This window comes from Phalangium opilio, unplaced genomic scaffold (assembly GCF_054372755.1).
Source record: "Phalangium opilio isolate 3A_F unplaced genomic scaffold, DU_Popi_V2 ptg000056l_1, whole genome shotgun sequence".
Taxonomy (NCBI): Eukaryota; Metazoa; Arthropoda; class Arachnida; order Opiliones; family Phalangiidae; genus Phalangium; species Phalangium opilio.
Genome location: NW_028324175.1, coordinates 6,021,648 through 6,044,930, shown reverse-complemented (window position 1 = coordinate 6,044,930; position 23,283 = coordinate 6,021,648). Strand labels below are relative to the sequence as shown.

Below are 23,283 nucleotides of genomic sequence, written 5' to 3'. Positions count from 1 at the left end.
TCAGCAGTCCTGTGGACCACTGACCCCTTTCGATTTAATTTTCAAACTGATCATTTGCCCTGCACCACGGCCTTATTTCCCTCGCTGGTTATTTCCATCCCTGCATTTATGAAGTTAGAAAATTTGTTGACCAATAAGATTCGCGAAAGCCACGCGCATTCGGAGGCGGTTGAATATAAAAACGCCTAACCGGTCGTGATTCAGTTTAGTTATCGATTTGACTTTTGAAGTATACTACAAAAATATTTTTGCCGAATATTTAACTAATAAAGTTTAATTATGGCGTCATCAAATCGAAGATCTGTTTTGGGTGCTCCGCATGAACTTAATAGCGAGGAGAAGGACGACAGCAATATTGTCTTGGTAATAGAAAGGTAAATGAGCCCGTTTTTGTTATTATTAACCGAATAAAATACCCCTTCATTAAAAATTACTAAATTTGATAGGTTTTAATCCAAAATACTGCTGCCTTTACCAAATGATTGCTTGTTTATTGCCACCTGTTATACAATATTGCTATTTTAGTTTCTTTCTACAACCCTCGTTTTAGCCAGTAGCGTAAATCGTACTTATTTAGCATATTAAACTTAACCCCTTTTACCATTGTCGATACCCCCTTTATTAAAAATGACTAAATTTGATAGGTTTTAATCCAAAATACTGCTGCCTTTTCCAAATTATTGCTTGTTTATTGCCACCTGTTATGCCCAATATTGCTATTTTAGTTTCTTTCTACAACCCTCGACCCTCGTTTTAGCCAGTAGCGTAAATCGTTCTTATTTATCATATTTAACGTAACCCCTTTGACCATTGTCGGATATGCGAGGTGGAAATTTATTATAACAGCTATAGTTTTAGCTTGTAAAGCTAGGTGTTTCTTTAATTTGGGAATGGGTTTGTGATCACTTGAATGTGCATGCAGTGAAATCATTTCTAAGAGAGTCAGCAACGTAATTCCCGTAATTCTAACTGATAGTACTTAATAATGGACGTTAGTTATTGAGTTAATTATGTTTAAGACAATAGGGACTTGGCAATTCGGACTTAACTCCGCCCCCAGCGCCATTATGGTATGTTTTTTTAACAGAATGAAAGCTACATAAGCCCCTCCTCCTGGTATGTTTTTTTAACGGAATGAAAGCTACATAAGCCCCTCCTCCTGGTATGTTTTTTAGCACTAGTGGAAGGTAGCGTGACGTTGCATGACGTAGTACTGCCAAGTCCCTATTGTTTAGTCTCTGATGATTGATCTCGCAAACATTTCTGAAGTATCCCGTTTTCTTTTTCGTAGTTTCAATCTGGTCGAAAAGGTCGCCGTAATGCTAGCCAAATCCGAAAAAACATTAAGCGACACATGGACCAAGATTGGCCTATCCGAAAAAGACCAATTGGACAGACTTCAAAACCTCTACAATTATCACGAGGACCTGCAACAACAAATGGTGAAAGAGGAGGAAGATCTGTACCATCGAATAGAAGCCATCGTTAACGACTTAAAAACAGAGTACGTCGATCTCTGCCAACAACTAAAAGTGGACCAGGAGCTCGATGTTAATGGCATGGGACACATGGGACTCCTACAACAGGAGTTCCATCTGAAAGGAAGAGTCGAAACTCTTATCAAGAGCAAGGACGAACGCTTGGAGCGGCTTGCCACTTTGCTGGAGGAGGAACGAGAACTCTGCCAGTTACTCAGCATGCCTCCAATTGACAATGGAACAGCCAGGGCTGGGGACGAGGACGTTGATGAAGCCAATGTTCCATCCGAAGAACAGCTGAATGAAATAAAGCAACATATCCTGATGTTGCAAGACGAAAAGGTAAAAACATTTTTATGAACTCCGTTGATTAGTTCCATACTTTCTACAAGAATGTCTGAAGCAGCACGCCATCTAGTATTTAATTATACATTAACATTTTTATAATATACTAGCTGTTACCCGCGGCGTCGCTCGCGTATAATAAGAACTTCCATCAAAATGATACTAAGAATGGGCAGATTTTACTGATTCGACTAATACTTTTGTAGCACCCTAGGAGCGAAGGCACTCGGCGTTGCCCGTCAGCCCGTCGGAACATTTTTTATTACTTTTCACGTGGACATTATTCCATAAATAAGGGTTTTTAAATTTCTGGCCGCCATTTTAAAAGATGGCAACAAATCGAGCCCAAAAGAGCATTCAGCCCGTCTATAGGTTAAAGGAAAGCAGTGAACTAAATATTTGCGAAATCGGTTGAAACGCGCGGACTTTGTTGCATAGAGAAGATTTTTTACATTTCTGGGCACCATTTAAGATGGCGGCGGATTGGGGGGAAACCTTTCTTAGTACTCGCCTACTACTTATGAGTAACGTTCCTGCAAATTTCCAGCCTTCTAGGGCAAGCGGTTTGGAATGGGCGTTGATTATCAGTCAGTCAGTCAGTCAGTCAGGACTTTTATTTATATATAGATGTAGATTTAATCAGTTGTTTATTAAAACTGTAGTCATCTCGATTAGTAATTCTAGTTTAATCAATTATAGTACTCTTATTGATACTCGATTCATATGAGTACTCACCCATGATAATTAAAAAAAATAATAACTTGTCGTAAGGTTCCAAATATCTGCTATTTGTCCTCATGCATGCACCCTAATAAATTTAACAATAACATCTTGTCTTATTTTTCGTTAGAGGCCAAAGGAAAGTCTTCCCAGTCCAGTGTTTTAGGTGTATAGAGTGCTGTCAGTTGTGACGTCAGATCCAAGGTTAAACGTCACGAGTCTGCCTTTAGCAATGGGCGGCCATGACAGTTACTGTTTTTTCTTTATGGGAAAACAGCATGGGTGACGTCACACCGGCGCTTCTGACAGCACTCTATAGAACTATCTCAGAAGGCTTAGTGTGACATGACGTCACCCATGCTATTTGCCCATAAAACCACAGAAGTACCAAACAAGGCCGCCCACTGCCAAAGCTAAACCCGTGATGTTTTACCTAGGCACTAACGTCACAACTGAGATAGCTCTATTGAGTTAAGTTAGTCTAAGCATGTCGCGTCTGTGGTTTAGTTTAAACAATTGTAACTAGATGGCTCCCATAGTCGAGGAGAGGAAATGACTGCTTGTCAAGCTTAGCAATGGCTAGTTTTAGCTCCGCCCTCGACATTAACGAGTTCTGATTTATATTGGGAGATATTTTAATATTCCTAATACGAAAAGTAATAATTAGTAAAATTAGTCTTCATTTTCTCGTTTTAAAGCAAAGCGCGGGTCACGTGGTGCCCCAAGAAGTTGACTTTCCTTACGAACTCCAGTTTAGGCTTGGCGAAGGCAGGAAGCATTTGTGGGCGGGGTTTATAAATCCCGCTCACTAGCCTTCGCCTAGCTAAACCCGAAGCTCGGAAGAAAAGTCATCTTGGGCTTTGCTTTAAGCCCAACCAATTGATGTTCTTCATTACTATTGGTCGAAATTACATGAAAGTTATGTTAATTAATAATTTGATAATATTCTGACCATAGGAAAGACGGATGGCAAAATTCGACCAAACTCGTACCGAAATCGTAAGGCTCGTTGAAGACCTGGAGCTTACTCCCGAAACCAGCTTTCATAAAGCCATCATCTCGCTCGATGACAACATCCCGAATATATTGTCGGAAAAATGCATGACTGATGTTAAAAATTGGTTGCTCGAAGTAAGATATCCTATATTTTGAACCTGTCCCATATTATCCTATATTTTTGACTTCGTCGAAGTTTTCGTATAGTTAAGCATCAAATTTTTCAAAATTTAGCTCTTTTTATTGAGATCACTTTGACTAAGTTCCCCTGAATTTAAGTAAAATGCAATTTGTTTTTTTTTTAGATTTATCTGCATAATTTAAACCAAATATTATAATACACGAATATTTTTAATCCTATATTTTCATATAAAAACTTTTTCTTCTATAAAATCCTATAATCACTGGAAAAAATTCCTTTGCAGTCCATCTAGTTCCTATTTAGTCTCTACTAAGCCTTTGACAGCGCCTGACCAGGCGTCGCTTTACCTCGAATCTATGACCTACCTCGCTCACTTAGTGACAGGCTCCAGTTTGTAAACAGTGACAAACTTACGGAACATATCTTATTCTTATAGACTTACAATATTATTTACTCTTAGTTGCTAACCCTTTGCTTAAAAATACTTCTTAATTTATTCATAACTTGAGTAACTTTGATTTCTGCAAATTTTAGCTTCGAAAACTTAAAAGCGCCAATGATGCCGTCTTAAAGGCCTTGCATAGACAACTGGGACAGTTATGGGATGGCTTAGAAATCAGCGTGTTGGACCGGGAGGAGTTTTGGTTAACTTGCATTTATCACGGCCAACCCACGATTGAAATGGTTCAACGAGAAATCGTTAAATACCAAGAAATTAGAAAACAAAATGTGGGGAAATTCATTGATCGTCTAAGAGTCGAACTCCTTGCATTATGGGATAAATGTTTTATTGGCACTGAAGAAAGGGAAAATTTTGTTTCCTTCAAAGAAGGTAAAAACTGACAAATAATTTGCTTTTGACAAATATAGAGGTGTGCGAATACCACTTTTTGGGTATCACAGACCAGTTACCAAATAGTAAAATAGGCAAAAATTTTCCTTATCAAATACCGAATCGAATAGTTAGGCCTTGGTAAATTTTTACTACCCGATTAATTGCCTAGTATTCGCGAATAGTTAACCATACTATTCTCGAATACCGAATTGAATACCAAAAATTTACCTTATCAAATACAGAATTTAATAGTTTTTTCCAAATCGAATACCGAATAGTTAGGCCTTTGTAAGTTTTTACTACCCCGATTAATTGCGAATAGTTAAGCCTAGTATTTGCGAATAGTTAAACCATAATATTCACGAATAGTTAATACTAGGTGACCAATTAAGAGTCATTTAAAATACGTTTCTTCATTGGTCGCCGAATATTTCTTAAAAGTTTCCTAGGCACTTGCTGGTAGTTTTTGATGGGAGATATATAAAATTGGGACGAGATCTTTTGATAGAAGGTGGGTCTATGTAGCGAGAGTTGCAGTGTCAGGGCGGCCAGGCTAAATATTTATGGTAGTGAAACTTTAACCGAATAGTTAGTTCGATATTCGTATCGAACAGTGGAAATGAGCTTAATTGATTGAATTACTCTATTGAAACGGTTAACCGCACGCCTCAATTTTAAAGGGATTCTTCAAATTTTAAGACCAATTTTAGTAATGAAAAATTAAGACAATATCTCTGAATGATTAAGAAATCTGTGCTTATTATGATTTTAATTTCATTTGGAGATATTCTCCTAAATTGTGGAAATTGATCTTATAGTATAGTATCAAACCTAAGACCATTAAACGCAGATGGAATGGAGATAAGGGGCGTTGTTCTTTTAGGGCTGCGGCTCTCTAGCGCCACACCGCGACCAATATTGAAACTTGTTCGACTCAAAGCATAGCAAAGGCTTGTGAGTCGAATTAAGTTCGGGCCTTTCCCGCAAGGGGCGCTGCCAACAGGCGATGCCATTAGAAGAACGGGGGTTTTAGGTTATAATTTTTCCAGTACATCTATGTTTAATGGTCTTAGATCGAATTAAGTACGATGGAATATACTTAAAACAATTTATTTTATTTTCAGAAACTTTCTCCGAAGATCTGTTAGAGCTCCATGAACGCGAAGTTTCGAAATGGACTCAAATGTATGAAGATAATAAAGGCATTTATGAAAAGATTGTTGAAAGAAATTCTCTGTGGGAGCAAAAGAAAACCTACGAGGTAATATCCATTTTATAACTTCACTTTGGTTGGCGGCTATTGCGATTTTAATTTCCCTAACTATATCATAATAGATTAAGGGAACTGATCCAAGCCGTTTTCAAAACCGTGGTGGAAATCTATTGCAGGAAGAGAAAGCTCGAAAGCGTCTGGAGCATGAAATTCCAAAGGTAGATTTATACCTTATTAAGTTCCCTTTCAGTTTGTCTAACACTTTGAAGGAAAGCGCGGCTCCATGATCACCCCCAGCATTCTGGCTAATCTTCTGGACACGAATTTTACCTTGCCAAAGGCAGGAACCAATCAGACCTAATGCACTAGTTCCCATTGGTTCCTGCCTTTGACTTAACTAGCCTTTAGCAATCTTAGCCACTGTGTAGTAGAAAGACAATCTTTTAGGGGCACCAACAGAGCCGCGCTTTCCTTCAAGGGAAAATTTCAGGTAACGGTACATTATACTTTCAAAGAACGGCATTTTTTAAAAAAAAATGTTAAAAATAAAATTAGCGATCTCTTATTACAATATGATAACTAGCATTTAATTAGTCTTAAAAATTATCAAGGACTACTGCGCCATCCGCCTTTGGTTTAGTAGCGTCTGGTAAATCGAACCACTCACCCCTAGGGCATTGGTAGAATTCTCACAGGCTGAGAGAGATAAGGGGTAAAAGCTTCGATTTAGCAGACGCAACTAAACCAAAGGCAGATGGCGCAGTAGTCCTTGATTACTTTTAAGACTAATTTAATACAAATTACTTTGCAATAAGAGATCATTTATTCATTTTTTTAATATTTAATTCCTTTCATATTTAGAAAAATGCCATTCTTTTAAGGTATAAAGTAACGTTACCTGAAGTTTTCCTTTTAAGGCTCTATTTATTTCCACTCTACACTTGGCCCTAATTACTGTTAATTGTTCCAAAAATTCGTAACTATGTTAAATACTAGTCACTCGCAATCAATCTAATGTGAAATATGTTTCTAGTTGGATTTAAAAATCGAATTCATGATTGCTGAATGGGAAAAAAGTCAAGATAATGCGGAAACCCTTCGGATCAATGGCAAAAAATATCAAGATTACATCGCGGCTGAAAGTCAAAATTTGAAAAACGAATTGGAAAATATCAAGAGAATGCGGGTAAATAGAAGCCGTAATCCAAAAAAGCGCTGAAAAAGAAATTAAAAAATATAAACCCCACATATTACACTTAAGCCTCAAATAAGTATTTTTTACTAAATAGAAAATAACATTAATAAAAAAAAATACTTATTGGGGCTTTTAAGTGTACGTTTTTATTTATTTGTTTATTTATTTATTTATTTATTTGTTCATTTATATATTTATATATTCATTTTATTTTTAAATTATTTTAATAGTTACTAAATAATTATTTAACAAGTGATATTTTTAGTTTAAAGATACTTTTATTTCTGGCAATGTTTACTTTATTATAAAATAAAATTCGTAACATAAGTTTATAAGATATTTTCCATACATAAGTTTATAAGATATTTTCCATAAGTATGACACCACCTAAACTTTGTAATGCTACTGAGAGAGACTTACAGCTCGAGCTAGTTAATGACCGACAAGCGAGAATTGATTAACTCGGTTAATTTTGCAGACTTCCATCTTATTATTATTTAGTCTGCATTACTAAGCCTTTGTTAGCAGCGCCTTACCAGGCGTCGCTTTATCCTTAATCTATGACCTACCTCAATCACTTCATGCATGGATTAACTAACGCTAGGGATTGTTCACTAATCGGGTTTCGCATGTAATGCTATCGTCAACTACATGTTCCGAATTATTCCTTGATTCCCCTCTTCATTCCCCCAATTTATTGGACCAAAGCGGATGTAGATATAGCGCCAACTCTAGGCAAAATAAGTAGTTTTTGCCCAATTTAGGCAGGATTTCAATTTTGACGTCATGGAACACGTGATATTTGGTCCAATTTTCTTATAGCTTCCTGTTAATGATAGTAGCTGCTGCTAGGGGGCGTTTGGAATATGCATGCTTTATCTTTTGGGGGGAACGAACTATCCCTAGTGTTAGTTAATCCCGGCTTCATGACAAGCTCCAGTTCCTAAGTTACCAGACTTTACAAACTTATGGAACATATCTTATGAATTAACTTATGGTGATACTAACTCTCTAAGGTTAATTCTTTGCAACAGAAAACTGAAGATGGAGGGAAAAAACTGGTAACCCCAATGAAACGCAAAGCACCACCGACTTCTAATAAAAATACACCAGCCAGCGCTGTCAAAACACCGCGTTTACAACCAAAAGGTTAATTCTAATGCTCCGCCTTCTCCCGCCATTGTTTTGTTTCCCGGTGTAAGTGCTACAGCCGATCAAAGTTCGCCACGGAAACTTCTACTTAAATCCTCTCCACGAAAATACGCCAATTCGCCGGTAAATTATTTTATTCTTCTGTTATCTCTGGTAGTTGGTTAAGATTCACTTAATTTCCTTTTGGTTTCCTTCGAAATGATAACTTTAGAAACGTATTGCGCAAAATCAATGTATGATTGCTAAACCTCGCACCATTTAATGCGAAATTCAAGAAGATCAACCTTCATTGAACATGCCCAGGTCTTCTATAACGTATATGGACTTTCAGGTATTTACTGCTATTTTTACATTTAGCATTAAAAATTGAACATTAATAAATTAATTAATTAAACATAATTAAAAACATTAGCTATAGTTAAGCCTAGTATTCGCTTATAGTTCGGCCTAGTGTTCGCGAATAGTTCGGCCTAGTGTTCGCGAATAGTTCGGCCTAGTGTTCGCTTATAGTTCGGCCTAGTGTTCGCGAATAGTTCGGCCTAGTGTTCGCGAATAGTTCGGCCTAGTGTTCGCGAATAGTTCGGCCTAGTGTTCGCTTATAGTTCGGCCTAGTGTTCGCGAATAGTTCGGCCTAGTGTTCGCGAATAGTTCGGCCTAGTGTTCGCGAATAGTTCGGCCTAGTGTTCGCGAATAGTTCGGCCTAGTGTTCGCGAATATTTCGGCCTAGTGTTCGCGAATATTTCGGCCTAGTGTTCGCGAATAGTTCGGCCTAGTGTTCGCTTATAGTTCGGCCTAGTGTTCGCTTATAGTTCGGCCTAGTGTTCGCGAATAGTTCGGCCTAGTGTTCGCGAATAGTTCGGCCTAGTGTTCGCGAATAGTTCGGCCTAGTGTTCGCGAATAGTTCGGCCTAGTGTTCGCGAATAGTTCGGCCTAGTGTTCGCGAATAGTTCGGCCTAGTGTTCGCGAATATTTCGGCCTAGTGTTCGCGAATAGTTCGGCCTAGTGTTCGCGAATAGTTCGGCCTAGTGTTCGCTTATAGTTCGGCCTAGTGTTCGCTTATAGTTCGGCCTAGTGTTCGCGAATAGTTCGGCCTAGTGTTCGCGAATAGTTCGGCCTAGTGTTCGCTTATAGTTCGGCCTAGTGTTCGCGAATAGTTCGGCCTAGTGTTCGCGAATAGTTCGGCCTAGTGTTCGCTTATAGTTCGGCCTAGTGTTCGCGAATAGTTCGGCCTAGTGTTCGCGAATAGTTCGGCCTAGTGTTCGCGAATAGTTCGGCCTAGTGTTCGCGAATAGTTCGGCCTAGTGTTCGCGAATAGTTCGGCCTAGTGTTCGCGAATATTTCGGCCTAGTGTTCGCGAATAGTTCGGCCTAGTGTTCGCGAATAGTTCGGCCTAGTGTTCGCTTATAGTTCGGCCTAGTGTTCGCTTATAGTTCGGCCTAGTGTTCGCGAATAGTTCGGCCTAGTGTTCGCGAATAGTTCGGCCTAGTGTTCGCGAATAGTTCGGCCTAGTGTTCGCGAATAGTTCGGCCTAGTGTTCGCGAATAGTTCGGCCTAGTGTTCGCGAATATTTCGGCCTAGTGTTCGCGAATATTTCGGACTAGTATTCGCGAATAGTTCGGCCTAGTATTCGCGAATAGTTCGGCCTAGTATTCGCGAATAGTTCGGCCTAGTATTCGCGAATAGTTCGGCCTAGTATTCGCGAATAGTTCGGCCTAGTATTCGCGAATAGTTCGGCCTAGTATTCGCGAATAGTTCGGCCTAGTTTTCGCGAATAGTTCGGCCTAGTATTCGCGAATAGTTCGGCCTAGTATTCGCGAATAGTTCGGCCTAGTATTCGCGAATAGTTCGGCCTAGTATTCGCGAATAGTTCGGCCTAGTATTCGCGAATAGTTCGGCCTAGTATTCGCGAATAGTTCGGCCTAGTGTTCGCGAATAGTTCGGCCTAGTATTCGCGAATAGTTCGGCCTAGTATTCGCGAATAGTTCGGCCTAGTATTCGCGAATAGTTCGGCCTAGTATTCGCTTACAGTTCGGCCTAGTATTCGCGAATAGTTCGGCCTAGTATTCGCTTACAGTTCGGCCTAGTATTCGCTTACAGTTCGGCCTAGTATTCGCGAATAGTTCGGCCTAGTATTCGCGAATAGTTCGGCCTAGTATTCGCGAATAGTTCGGCCTAGTATTCGCGAATAGTTCGGCCTAGTATTCGCGAATAGTTCGGCCTAGTATTCGCGAATAGTTCGGCCTAGTATTCGCTTACAGTTCGGCCTAGTATTCGCTTACAGTTCGGCCTAGTATTCGCTTACAGTTCGGCCTAGTATTCGCGAATAGTTCGGCCTAGTATTCGCGAATAGTTCGGCCTAGTATTCGCGAATAGTTCGGCCTAGTATTCGCGAATAGTTCGGCCTAGTATTCGCGAATAGTTCGGCCTAGTATTCGCGAATAGTTCGGCCTAGTATTCGCTTACAGTTCGGCCTAGTATTCGCTTATAGTTCGGCCTAGTATACGCGAATAGTTCGGCCTAGTATTCGCGAATAGTTCGGCTTAGTATTCGCGAATAGTTCGGCCTAGTATTCGCGAATAGTTCGGCCTAGTATTCGCGAATAGTTCGGCCTAGTATTCGCGAATAGTTCGGCCTAGTATTCGCGAATAGTTCGGCCTAGTATTCGCGAATAGTTCGGCCTAGTATTCGCGAATAGTTCGGCCTAGTATTCGCGAATAGTTCGGCCTAGTATTCGCGAATAGTTCGGCCTAGTATTCGCGAATAGTTCGGCCTAGTGTTCGCGAATAGTTCGGCCTAGTGTTCGCGAATAGTTCGGCCTAGTATTCGCGAATAGTTCGGCCTAGTATTCGCGAATAGTTCGGCCTAGTATTCGCGAATAGTTCGGCCTAGTATTCGCGAATAGTTCGGCCTAGTATTCGCTTACAGTTCGGCCTAGTATTCGCTTATTGTTCGGCCTAGTATACGCGAATAGTTCAGCCTAGTATTCGCGAATAGTTCGGCTTAGTATTCGCGAATAGTTCGGCCTAGTATTCGCGAATAGTTCGGCCTAGTATTCGCGAATAGTTCGGCCTAGTATTCGCGAATAGTTCGGCCTAGTATTCGCGAATAGTTCGGCCTAGTATTCGCGAATAGTTCGGCCTAGTATTCGCGAATAGTTCGGCCTAGTATTCGCGAATAGTTCGGCCTAGTATTCGCGAATAGTTCGGCCTAGTATTCGCTTACAGTTCGGCCTAGTATTCGCTTATTGTTCGGCCTAGTATACGCGAATAGTTCGGCCTAGTATTCGCGAATAGTTCGGCTTAGTATTCGCGAATAGTTCGGCCTAGTATTCGCGAATAGTTCGGCCTAGTATTCGCGAATAGTTCGGCCTAGTATTCGCGAATAGTTCGGCCTAGTATTCGCGAATAGTTCGGCCTAGTATTCGCGAATAGTTCGGCCTAGTATTCGCGAATAGTTCGGCCTAGTATTCGCGAATAGTTCGGCCTAGTATTCGCGAATAGTTCGGCCTAGTATTCGCGAATAGTTCGGCCTAGTATTCGCGAATAGTTCGGCCTAGTGTTCGCGAATAGTTCGGCCTAGTATTCGCGAATAGTTCGGCCTAGTATTCGCGAATAGTTCGGCCTAGTATTCGCGAATAGTTCGGCCTAGTATTCGCGAATAGTTCGGCCTAGTATTCGCGAACACTTAATATTAACTAAGGAGAAAAACATTTAGAAGCTCCTATATTTCAAAATACCCCTCCTCATTGTTCGCTGAGCATTTCTTTCGTTACCTATGCTTGTTTCCTGCAATATGTCGTTATTCGAGAAAAAAAATAAAGAAATATTGCTAATATGGTGTGTTACCACGAACTTTGTTGTGACGTCACATGCTCTTATCTCTTACCAAAAATAAATAGGGGAAAGTGTCGGACTCTCTCCTTCGTCTGTGACATGCATTTGGAGGGGTGAATGCATACTCGCGAAATCTGTTTCATCCCCCTCGCCTATTCACCATGTACCTAAGATAATTTGTGAAATTGCGCGTGAAGAAATAGTGCGGTTTTATTTTACATTAGTTGCTTTTGACTGAGGCTAACCGTGGCCACAATTTAATTTGATGATGTACATGATTGTATTAATTTAGTTTGCTAATATTGATGTTATTTACTAATATTAAAACCATTTAGCTTATAATGACAACCAGGGTGAGAAATAAGGAAATTTTTTAAACTGGTCATTTGACCAGTAGAGCCCAAGGGTTTCAATTAAAAAACTGGTCAATGACCACTTAATATTTCTACATAAAGTCAGAGCTGCCCTGAAATGGTTCTAGGTTTTATATACTGTCTATTTGTTTTATAAGTATTAATTCCTATAACCCACTATGCCCACCAGAAATTTATTTTTTACTAAAGAAGGGGAATTTAAAAAGTGGTCACGGTGACCACTGGACCCCCAGGCATTTAATAAATAAACTGGCAAAAGCAATTTTTAAACTGGTCATTTGCCCAGTGCCACCGCCTTATTTCTCACCCTGATGACAACCCAGGGCCTAAGTTCGAACGAAATTCTGAAGGATTTTACCCATGAGTTTTTTGAAATAAATGATGATTTGCGGCATTTTCAATTTATTTTCGGCGTGCTAACGTTTTAAACAAATTTTAACCTCGTTCAAACGCGAAAATAACACTAAAGAAAATAGAACAGAGCGCTGAGGTCCGAGGTTGTGACTCTTCCTTGAGATACGCCTATGCCAAATTGTCCCGTTTGGTGGCGTTCAAATTTGAATGGTTAAACACCTCTCGCGCGCTTGAGCGTCTCGAAATGCATGTCAAGCTAAGGCAAAGCAAAGAGGGTAGAAAGAGGGGAGTAGAAGCTAGCGGCTTTGGCAAGGCATTTTGGGTGTTCTCGCTTTTCCTTTTTATTTATTTGTTATATTTTCCTCCTAATATCCGGTTCACCGTATTTCAACCAATAAGAGGGTAGAGAAAGATGCGCGGGCACACCGGAAGCTTAGAGGTAAACTTTCAAAGCGAGAACACTCCAGCCAAGCCTTCTACTCCCCCTCTTTCTACCCTCTTTGGGCAAAGACAGGAAAATATGGCAGTCCGACACTTTCCCCTATTTATTTTTGCTCTTACCTTATTTTCAGGCGACCATATTGGCAGTCGCGAGACGTCGTCAGCTTGGGAAATACAAATTCGGGACCCAATATTGACGTCACAGTTTTCCCCCCTAGCTTCGTGGTAGCACACTATAACTGTTGTTCTTTTAATTTTCTTATTTTTTTGCTTTGAAGCCACGGAGAAAGGTCTAAAAATGTAGAAACTAAATTTACCGTATTGCCAGGTTTCATTAGCAGCGTTCAGCTTGGTGTACCATAAAGGCGCCTTAGGTTACCGGTTCCGTATAAAAATTAAAATCCGACACTGAACCGAGAACTCGGTAGTGGTTGCTGAACGCACTTACACTTTTCAAACTTTGTCAAGAAAACAAGTAAGCGAATTCAGTTTTGTACTTATTGTCATGGAATATGATTTTAAATGGAAAATTTATTAACGAATAGGATTTTATTTTGCGCTTAAATACTTTTTAGTAGCATTAAAGCACTAACAGCTTATATTTTCACTTTGAAATATTTTTATAACGTCTTTTTCAAAATATAGAACTTAAGCCTCGGTTAATGAGAGCTGCTTTCTTTGAATCTTTCAAGTTTCAAGGCTGCAGCTAAGGCTTAAGGGAAGTAAAAATAGGGCGGGTTCGCTACTTCGCTGGGGGGAAAAAATTATTAAAAGTACGGTACAGACCCGTAATTAAGATAACCAGGGTTTCAAGAAACTAAGTTCGATTAATTCAAGAAATTAATGTTTAAAGATTATTCCAATGCACCTCTTTTCTTCAGTCTGTTTTTCAGTCCCTTGGATATTTTTTACTATTAAAATAAGCTTCCATTAATGTGAAAATAGTCCTTGAGTAAAACATAGGTTAGTACCATAATAATAAATGTCTTTATTTCAAAATCTAGTTTCCAATATGCATCGCCAATTTACGTTTACCTAAAATACAACGGTAAGAGTTCAACTCTTTTATGGGGATGAAGCTAATCGCGCAAGAGGCCGCCGAGGTGCTAATAGGGCCATAGGGCGACCCGCCCGAGGCCGTGGGGCGGCGATCGGTCGACGACCTGGAAGGCCCTGGGCCGATAGCTCCACCTGAAAGGCCCTGGGCCGATAGCTCCACCTGAAAGGCCCTGGGCCGATCCCTCCACCTGGAAGGCGACCTGGTAGGCCCAGAGGCCGTGGTATTGGAAGGCCCCGAGGCCGTGGTATCGGGCGTGGTATCATACCACCCCGAGGCCGTGGTATCGGCCGTGCTAGAGGATGTCGGTACGGCCAATCTGTACAATGGAACGGAAGACGAGTCCGTGGTATAAAAATTCATTTATTGCTTAAAGGTTAAAATTTACAATTATATTATACAATTCCGATTAAAGGGGGATCGTTGGAGGCTGCGCAATCTCAAGGCGATGAAATTGAAGGAGAACGAGCTCCAAATTAAAGTAATATTTCCAAATAGAGTGGTAAGACCGAAGTACAATGGTTGTGTTTTTGGGGAATTTTTCAGTCATAAATGTTCTTTGACATTTTGCCATCCAGGTCAGAATAAAAGTCGTTGACGGATGACCCCTTAAATAAATGAATAAATAGGCGTAAATAAATACAGTGGCAAAACTTTCGTAGAACATTTTCCACTCACGCACATAGCCCACTGTACTTTGGTTCTACCACCCTTTGGATGGGAGGGGTTAGAAATACTGTAAGTTTCTTAGCGAGTTATCGTCATTGATAACTATGGGCTTAAGGGTTTGTGTCCATCTCGTGTGTTAAATAACTTTATATTCATCTATGTACAGGGTCTTTTTGAAAAGTCTGGCCAAATTTAGGTAGCGTGTTCTTGGAGTCACTCCGAGTGAAAAATTCCAAAGAACCATGTACCTCAATTACGCCATTTCAGAGTTATGCGCTTTCAAAAGTAGCCCAAAAATCAACAAAATTGTGAAACTTGTCATGTGGCTTGCTCATCTTGTTTTCGATTAAACGCTCAATTGCATAAGCCAACCGAAAGAAATGAGAGACTAAAGGTTTGGAAACAGAAGGGGGCGATTGTGTGTAGAAGTGTGCTATCGCTAAGAAACATGTTTACATTTCATTAACACAGGTTGTTTTAATGGTCATTAACACAGGTACTTTTAATTTTGTTGATTTTGGGGTTACTTTGAAAGCTCATAACTCTGAAATGGCGTAATTTAGGTACATGGTTCTTTGGAATTTTTCACTCGGAGTGACTCCAAGAACACGCTACCTAAATTTGGCCAGACTTTTCTAAAACGCCCTGTATATCTCTCGCTGCCATAACATCGTGTGTTAACATCTGCAATAACTGGCTAAAAAGTTACAGAATTTCCCGCAGGTCATGATTTTAATTTTAAATCATTTCCTTACAGGAGCGCCATCTAGATTTGATTTTACCAATTATTCTTTATCTTAAATATTTATTTAATTTATATGCAATTTTTTTTTCAATCATAAATTTCTTTTTTTTTTTTTGCAAATATTATAAATTGTTTCTAAATATAAAATCTCTCTTATTATCAAAATGTGTCAGACCTTTTCATTCACCCTTTACTGAAACCTTCATGACTTAAAAGGAAACACCCAAACTTTCAACATCACATCTACAAGAAGTCTGGGAATGTCAAAATGAACTGCGCTTTCAGCTAGATAGCCTAGTTAAGAAACCTAACACAGAACTATTATTGATGGGGGATACGAACTGTGATGTACTGGCAGTCCCTAGACTATCTAAAACTAAATTACTACTAAATACCTTTTCTGATTTAAAACAGATAGTTTCTGTCCCTACTAGAGTTACATTTGAATCCAAAACACTTATCGATCATGTGTTTACAAATACCCCAAATAGAGTTACGAAAGTGGAGGTTATCCCTGTTGGAATATCCGATCACGACCTTGTTCTAATTACACGCGAAAAAAGAAGTACTAAAATTGCAAAACAGAGCTGTGCTAATTAGCTGACAACTAATTGAATTAGAATTAGCAATTAGGGAAATATTTATGAACTAATTAATTAGCCAATTAGCAATTAGGGAAATATTTATGAACTAATTAATTAGCCAATTAGCAATTAGACATAGAAACTAATTCAATTCAATTAGAAATTAGACATTTATTTATCAAACTAATTAATTAGAATTACTATTTTCTAATTAAGGTAAAAAGAAACCATAAGTAAATATAAAAGTTTGAAAGTGCCCATGGATTTAGTACTTTGGTAATGCAAAGTTAAATGTTTTAATGCCATTGAAAAACGGGTACGGAAGCCAAAAATGAGACAAGCCTCGAGCCTTCCGTCATGTTAAAATTTGTCTCATTTCTTCATTTTCTTGCCACAGTTCCTATAATGGACTCCTGAGTAGTAAATACATGCGCACTACTATTAATTCTAAAACAGTCGAAATTTCGAAATGGGGCAGTTGCGAACTACGAAATTTTCTACTAGTACTAGTATTCTCTCATATTTGAGGAGCTGAAAAATTTAGAGTAGCACTAAGGTTTCCTCATCGATATAATAAGGCTTTTTCATATTCAAATAGAAGAATCAAGAGTTAATTCCTCGATTTTTTTACAACAAATTGGCGTAAAAGAATAATTGAAAATCCAATTGGCTAATTAGTTAATCCTAAATCTAATTAAATTTTAATTAGATAATTACCTTTCCGATTCATACTAATTAATTAGAATTACTTCTCAATTAGAACTAAGGTAATTAAAATTCAATTACCATTTTCAATTAGTAAATGTTACTAATTAATTAGAAATTCAATTACCATTTTCAATTAGTAAATGTTACTAATTAATTAGAAATTCAATTAGCTAACTAATTAATTAGCACAGCTCTGTTGCAAAACATATAGTTAAAACCAGAAATTTCTCTAACTTAGACACAGATAAATTCGTGAAAGCAATTCAAAATAACTTAGCTATGGCACACTGTAAAATCACGAACCCTGACATAGGAATCAACATACTTAACTCTATTATTAAAACTGAGCTTGATATACATGCTCCTACTAAACAAAAATATGTTGCCATTAAAAATTCTCCTTGGCTCAATCCATTTATTAAAAAGCAAATTTATTATAGAGACAGGCTTAAAACTAAAGTACGAACGTCGATATATAGAGACAAGTACCAAGAGCTATTTCGGATTCAAAGAAACAAAGTTATTACCTTAATTCGTGAAGCAAAGTCAAACTATTTTCAAAGTAAGCTAAAAAACTCGACCCCTAATTATGTATGGTCAATTTTGAAGCCATACATTAAACTAAAAAGTGTCAAGACAGTGCCTAAAATTTTAAAAACTAGTGATGGCATAATAGATGATCCAAAACATATTGCCAAAAGTTTTAATAATTATTTTATTGGTGTTGCTGAAGAACTGACTAAAGGGAAACAATTTCCTCGATATGAAAATAGCTTAACGAAAACCCCAAACGACATAAATCGGTTGGACACATTTGAACTTACTACAGAACATGAAGTATTTGCCCTACTTAAGAAACTTAAACAAAATAAGGCTGCTGGAATAGATGACCTATCCCCTGCCATATTTCGGTCACTAGCTGCAGTAATAGCAAAAACAGTTGCATTAATTATAAACCAATCCTTGATTCTTGGACTTTTCCCAAATCAGTGGAAAGTTGCAGAGGTTACGCCAGCACATAAAGCGGGTAATCCGCAAGTACCACAAAATTATAGACCAATATCGGTTACACCCACCCTAGCAACTATTTGTGAAAAAGTTGTCTATAAATCAGCATATCAATTCTTAAATGAAAGTAACTCCTTATATGTATTACAATCTGGCTTCCGCAAAGGTTACTCGACAAACACCTGTATTTTTAATTTGTATGAAGGTATTCTAAATGGTCTTAACCGGGGTCTATTTGTCATTGTGACGTTTATAGACCTCTCGAAAGCATTCGATACGGTTAAACACGAGACTCTAATACGCGATCTCGAAATAGCTGGAATAAGCTCTAAAGCACTCGATTGGTTCCGTTCGTATCTAACAAATCGACAACAAAAGGTTTACTGTAATGGTCAATACTCTTCAACTAAGAATGTTAAAACAGGCGTACCCCAGGGCAGTGTCCTGGGACCTTTACTTTTTAATGTCTATACGGCTAAAATACATAAATCTCGGAAACACACCACTTCAAACGAATATGCCGATGACTCTGCATTATTATTATCAAGTGAAAATCTATTGGAGGCTATTGACCATATGGAATCTGATATTAAAAACATCAAAAACTCATTGCTCTCTAAGGGCCTTTTATTAAATGAATCTAAAACAAAATTTATGATCTTTAGTCCAAACAAAAATGTAAAAAAGCAAGCCTTGACTATCCAAACTATATGTGAAGGAACAATAGAAAGAGTATCTACATTTAAATATCTAGGGATTTCCTTGGATGAAATGTTAACGTGGAATTACCACATAGACTATGTAATCAAGAAAATTCAAACGCGTATCTGGCTTTTAAAACCACTTCAGACAAACCTTAATTACGATACATTAACATTATTATATAACTCAATTATTAGACCTATTTTTGAGTATGGCGACATTTTTTATAATACTGCTTCTAACTCTAATTTAAAAAGACTGCTGATCATGCAAAATAATTGTGCTAGACTAGTTATGAAACAGCCAAAGAAATCGTCCGCCTCATTAGCGAGGAAGAGTGCAAATATCATTGAGTTAAATTCAATTTATATGAAAAACCTATTAGTACTGATGTTTAAAATTAAACATAAAATGGTGCCCCAATATATTGTCGAACGGTTCCCTCCACATGACCATCATAAAAATACTAGAGCTAGTGACACCGATTTTGTGGTGGAAGTTTTCCCATCTAAATTCAGGACCAAGAGTGTAATGCAAAATGGAATTAAATTATGGAACGAACTACCTAGGGCTATCAAAAAATTGGATAATACTACTATTTTTAAAAATGAACTTAAAACTTATCTCTCTTTAACGAATAACGCGATACGTTTGTGAAAATTTTTTAATTTGTCATGAAAAATTTTAACTTAATCATAGGACCTTTTCGTAAACAAGATAATATCTTAAAAGGATATCCTAAATAAAGCATATTTATTTATTTATCAGCTATTTTATGAGCCTATTCACTGCTTTTTCCCTATGGTAGGTCGGGAAGGTAGTCATACGCAGCTGGGGGGTCAACACTATTCTGGGATAAAGGAGGGCTTCTCATATTACATGGCGCGAGCAATTTTCAATTAACGAAGTGTACTTTTCGTTTTTATATCTATATACTTTTGATAGTATTGACAGTTTCAGATTAAGTTACATTAGCCGCTAAATTATACAAATTAGGGCTCACCACAAATCGAATTCATAAAAATTAAGGCACTATGACCGTAATGAAATTACACATTAAATGAAACCTAATCTAACGTATCTCGATTGTGGTCTTTGCGTATCTAAACATTACCAGATACAAAGTCCAGTCTAAAAAGCACTTCAAATTTATGTTCCAAAAGACCTTGATACACCAGAAAAAATACAGACTCTATTCATCGACCCCAACGCACTCGACCCTACCATTAAACAGCACTTTGAATTGATATTTTCACATTCAAATTCCCTGACTTTCCAGCTTTTCCCTAACCCTTTTATAAGATTTTCCCTGATATTTTTAGGCCAAATTGTTATTGCTCTAAATATAAGAAAAAGAGAACAAATTCGATAAAATCGAATATTAATATTTAACGTAAAACACAGCAGATTTCACACTCCTCGATTTCAGTGCCTGGTCACGCGTGATCTCGCTAAAACGGCGTTTAAAACGTCACATAAACGCGGAGATTTTAACAAACTTTAATCAAATTCCCTGACTTTGTTGAAATTCTTAATATTCCCCGACCTTTTGGGTCAATTTTCAAATTCCCTGACCCGTAGCAACTCTATTTAAAACAGTGCTTCAAATTGATATTTCAAGTGACTTTGATAAACTAGAATTCAAACACTAATTAACTCCCCCAACGTACAATGATTTGTGAAACTAAAATTAGAATAACCTAATTGCGCCTTTTACTTGGTAAGTGCAGCAATTTCCCCTTCCCCTAAGACGCGACGTGCATTACCTAAAACCCTAATTAAAATGATAATAAATAATTAAATTGAAACTAACCCTGGCTAATGTCAAAGTCTTAAGGCCCGTTTTCAATCAACTTGGCTTTTTTGGGAACTTTTGACGGGCTTTCGAAGATAAAAAATCTTCCAAAAAATTGAAATGGAAAAGCTGAAACTCGTATCGTTTTCAAACAAGCTTCAAATGAATAAAAAATTACAAGTGGGCGTGACTTATTTATAAATTACATTTTCATGTGTGTAGACGTCATTTTCTTTTCGAAAAAAGTCCTAAACCCGTAGCAAAACTGAACGCGCCGAAACACTAGCTGCCTTTAATGTAAAAAACATGCAGATAGTTGTAACCATGGAGACTGTATGCTTTAATCTAATTGGTGAATCAAGATTGACGACACTTCTAGCGCTTAAACAAAATGAGAAGCAAATATCAAACTCATTTAGATATCCGCTTCTCTAAGGTTTAAAGCCTGAAAAGACGAAAAGCTGAATTTGAAGCTTGTTTGAAAACACCAAGATTTTTTGCTTCGGCTTTCCGCTGCTACTTTGGAAGCAAAAGCTTAATTTTTGTTCAAAAAATCTTGATTGAAAACACGCCTTTACTCATTCCTGTGGCCATATTTGAAAACGAAGCTATAAAATGTTTGTTTGTTGGACTTTCTATTTAACTTTTCCCCGTGTTTATTTTTACGCTAGAATACTATAATGGTTTATTTATTGATTAGTTTTTTCCTAAAGCGTGACAAATACCATTATAACTATTCCAAGCAAGCGTAGAAATATATTTATACCTAGACTAACCTCAAGTCTCTCCTTGATTGAAGTTTCGTCTGGCCAATCGTATTGCTTTAAGACTGAAACGTTTTTAATCAGTTCCTGGCAATGTTTTGGAGGTAGAAGCGCTTCGTCAAAACTGAGAAATTAAAAATACGCGTTAAAAATTAGATAAGAGAGTTTCCTGAAAATTCCACTTCCAAATTCCTATCTGCTTTTTCCCAGACATTTCCCTGTACTTTCCCGTGATACACCAAATGATGTTAATGTCATGGGCCAGTCCTAATTTTCATCAAAAACTGAAAAATATTCATGATATATAAAATATTAAACGAAACATTGGGAGAAATGAACTTACAAACGCGAGTGCAGAGGATATAGGCTGTTTCAATCTCTTCTTCACAGGATATTGTTGAATATTTCCTTTAAAACCTTAGCTTTAATCACAATTCTTTATATTTATTATACTTTGCGAATTACCTTATGATCTTATAAAAAGGGTCATCTCTAATTAATTTCGAGGCTTTGTCCAAATGAAACTTCTTTACGCTTTGACATTTCGAAATAAGCTCGACCCACCGAGTCTCTACTTTCTCGCACTCGGTGGACGCGCATTTAAACAACTTAAATAGAATTTCAGATTTGCAATTAATATTAAATTATAAAAATTTACGCTTCTTACCAATAAAATTGGACCAATCGCTTTTGCCACTAGTTTGAAGAAGTTTACAAAACTAATTAGGTCATCAAAATTTAAACTGTCGCTAAATCAAAGAATTTTTCAAATAAGACGAGTTATTACGTTTATTTTCAACAGAAAAAGGATTATTTTCGTACTTTATACCCGCAGACTCCACCCATTCTTTATACATGGGGTGGTTTGGGTTAGGATTTTCAAATAAAAGTGGTTCCAAAACTTTCCCTCGATAAACGTAATAATCTAAATTACCCGTTTAATTTTAGTAAAAATATTAAATATAGCCGAGCTCGAATTTTGAACAAACCAGGAGCAAATTTAATAGAATAAGCTGTTCTAAAATCATGTATCGTCTGCAAATATTAAAAGCGCTATGAGATTGAGTTCAGTTTCGCAAAAAAGGTCTGGTTTTTACTTTATGACGTTTGCAGCCAACAAAATCCAAAATCTCCATAGAATCCATGAAGGGTAGCGCCTTTAACTGCCATGTTTTCAAAGTCGGAAACAATGGCATACAACCTGTAACTAGAACTAAGTTTAAAGAACTTCAAGAAAACCAAGGCTTAGTGTAAAAAGTTTTGAAAATTCTGATCAAGATTTTATTCTTGATTTAAATTTTTAAAGAAACCGATGGCTACTAAAATTGTTTCTGAAAATTAATAAATACACACGCAAAAAAGAAGTAATGCCAAAGGATAATTCGCTGAAAAATAAAGTTGCGCTGGTGACTGTCACTGACAGTTTGACAGAAGCAGACACTCCACCGACACGGTTCACTCGATCACGCTGATCCCGGGAAAAAATTATTTTCCGGACCGGAAATAAGCACAATACACGGGACATTGGCCACCGATCATTTGCCCTGCACCACGGCCTTATTTCCCTCGCTGGTTATTTCCATCCCTGCATTTATGAAGATTGAAAATTTGTTGACCAATAAGATTCGCGAAAGCCACGCGCATTCGGAGGAGATTGAATATAAAAACGGCAAACCGGTCGTGATTCAGTTTAGTTACCGATTTGACTTGTGAAACTTACTACAAAAATATTTTTGCTGAATGTGAAATTTAACTAATAAAGTTAAGTTTAATTATGGCGTCGTCAAAGCGAAGATTTATTTTGGGTGCTCTGCTGCAGCCTCTGCATGAGTTTAATAGCGAGTAGAAGCCTTGGTAGAAGGACGACCGCAATCCTGTCTTGGTAATAGAAAGGTAAGTTAGTGTTCTTTGTGTTCAATACAACGCGCGCTAAATTCAGAAAGGTTTTATGATGTGCTGCTAAATGCGCGCCTGTTTTTGTTATTATCAAGTTTTATCTCAGACCACTAATCAAAATACAGTTTTTCCAATTAATTTCTTGATGTTAATTATATGATAATTAATTACATTTAAGTCGCGGAAACTATTTTAATCGATATTTTCATAGCCATAAAAACCCCACCAGGTCCTTCTTCCTAGCCACGATATATCTAAAAATATAACATAACCCAAC

The 23,283-nt window shown here is 37.8% G+C and overlaps 2 protein-coding genes across 5 annotated transcripts; one reads left to right on the top strand and one right to left on the bottom strand.

Moving 5' to 3' along the window:
• The first annotated feature begins 1,162 nt into the window (after positions 1–1,162).
• LOC149668231 (protein regulator of cytokinesis 1-like) lies at positions 1,163–13,544 on the top strand. The gene is made up of 9 exons (XM_089841063.1): positions 1,163–1,820; positions 3,501–3,674; positions 4,216–4,513; positions 5,641–5,777; positions 5,852–5,947; positions 6,763–6,915; positions 7,959–8,199; positions 8,288–8,407; positions 13,407–13,544. The coding sequence occupies exons 1-7, from the start codon at positions 1,242–1,244 to the stop codon at positions 8,076–8,078; spliced, it is 1,557 nt and encodes a 518-aa protein (XP_089697189.1). The 5' UTR covers positions 1,163–1,241; the 3' UTR covers positions 8,079–8,199; positions 8,288–8,407; positions 13,407–13,544.
• A 773-nt stretch (positions 13,545–14,317) lies between these two features.
• Positions 14,318–22,727, bottom strand: LOC149668230 (uncharacterized). 4 transcript variants are annotated; one of them, XM_089841073.1, is made up of 9 exons: positions 22,464–22,727; positions 22,208–22,317; positions 22,100–22,145; positions 21,933–22,035; positions 21,778–21,859; positions 21,576–21,718; positions 21,454–21,518; positions 21,123–21,394; positions 14,318–14,454 (listed from the first exon to the last, which is right to left on the bottom strand). In XM_089841073.1, exons 1-8 carry the CDS (start codon positions 22,633–22,635, stop codon positions 21,378–21,380), a joined length of 738 nt encoding a protein of 245 aa, XP_089697199.1. In that variant the 5' UTR covers positions 22,636–22,727; the 3' UTR covers positions 14,318–14,454; positions 21,123–21,377. The 4 variants fall into 4 exon arrangements, with proteins under 4 accessions (XP_089697199.1, XP_089697202.1, XP_089697201.1 ...); XM_089841076.1 differs by having other exon boundaries at positions 22,208–22,311; positions 22,464–22,657; XM_089841075.1 differs by having other exon boundaries at positions 14,343–14,454; positions 21,113–21,394; positions 22,464–22,657.
• Between the last annotated feature and the right edge of the window lie 556 nt (positions 22,728–23,283).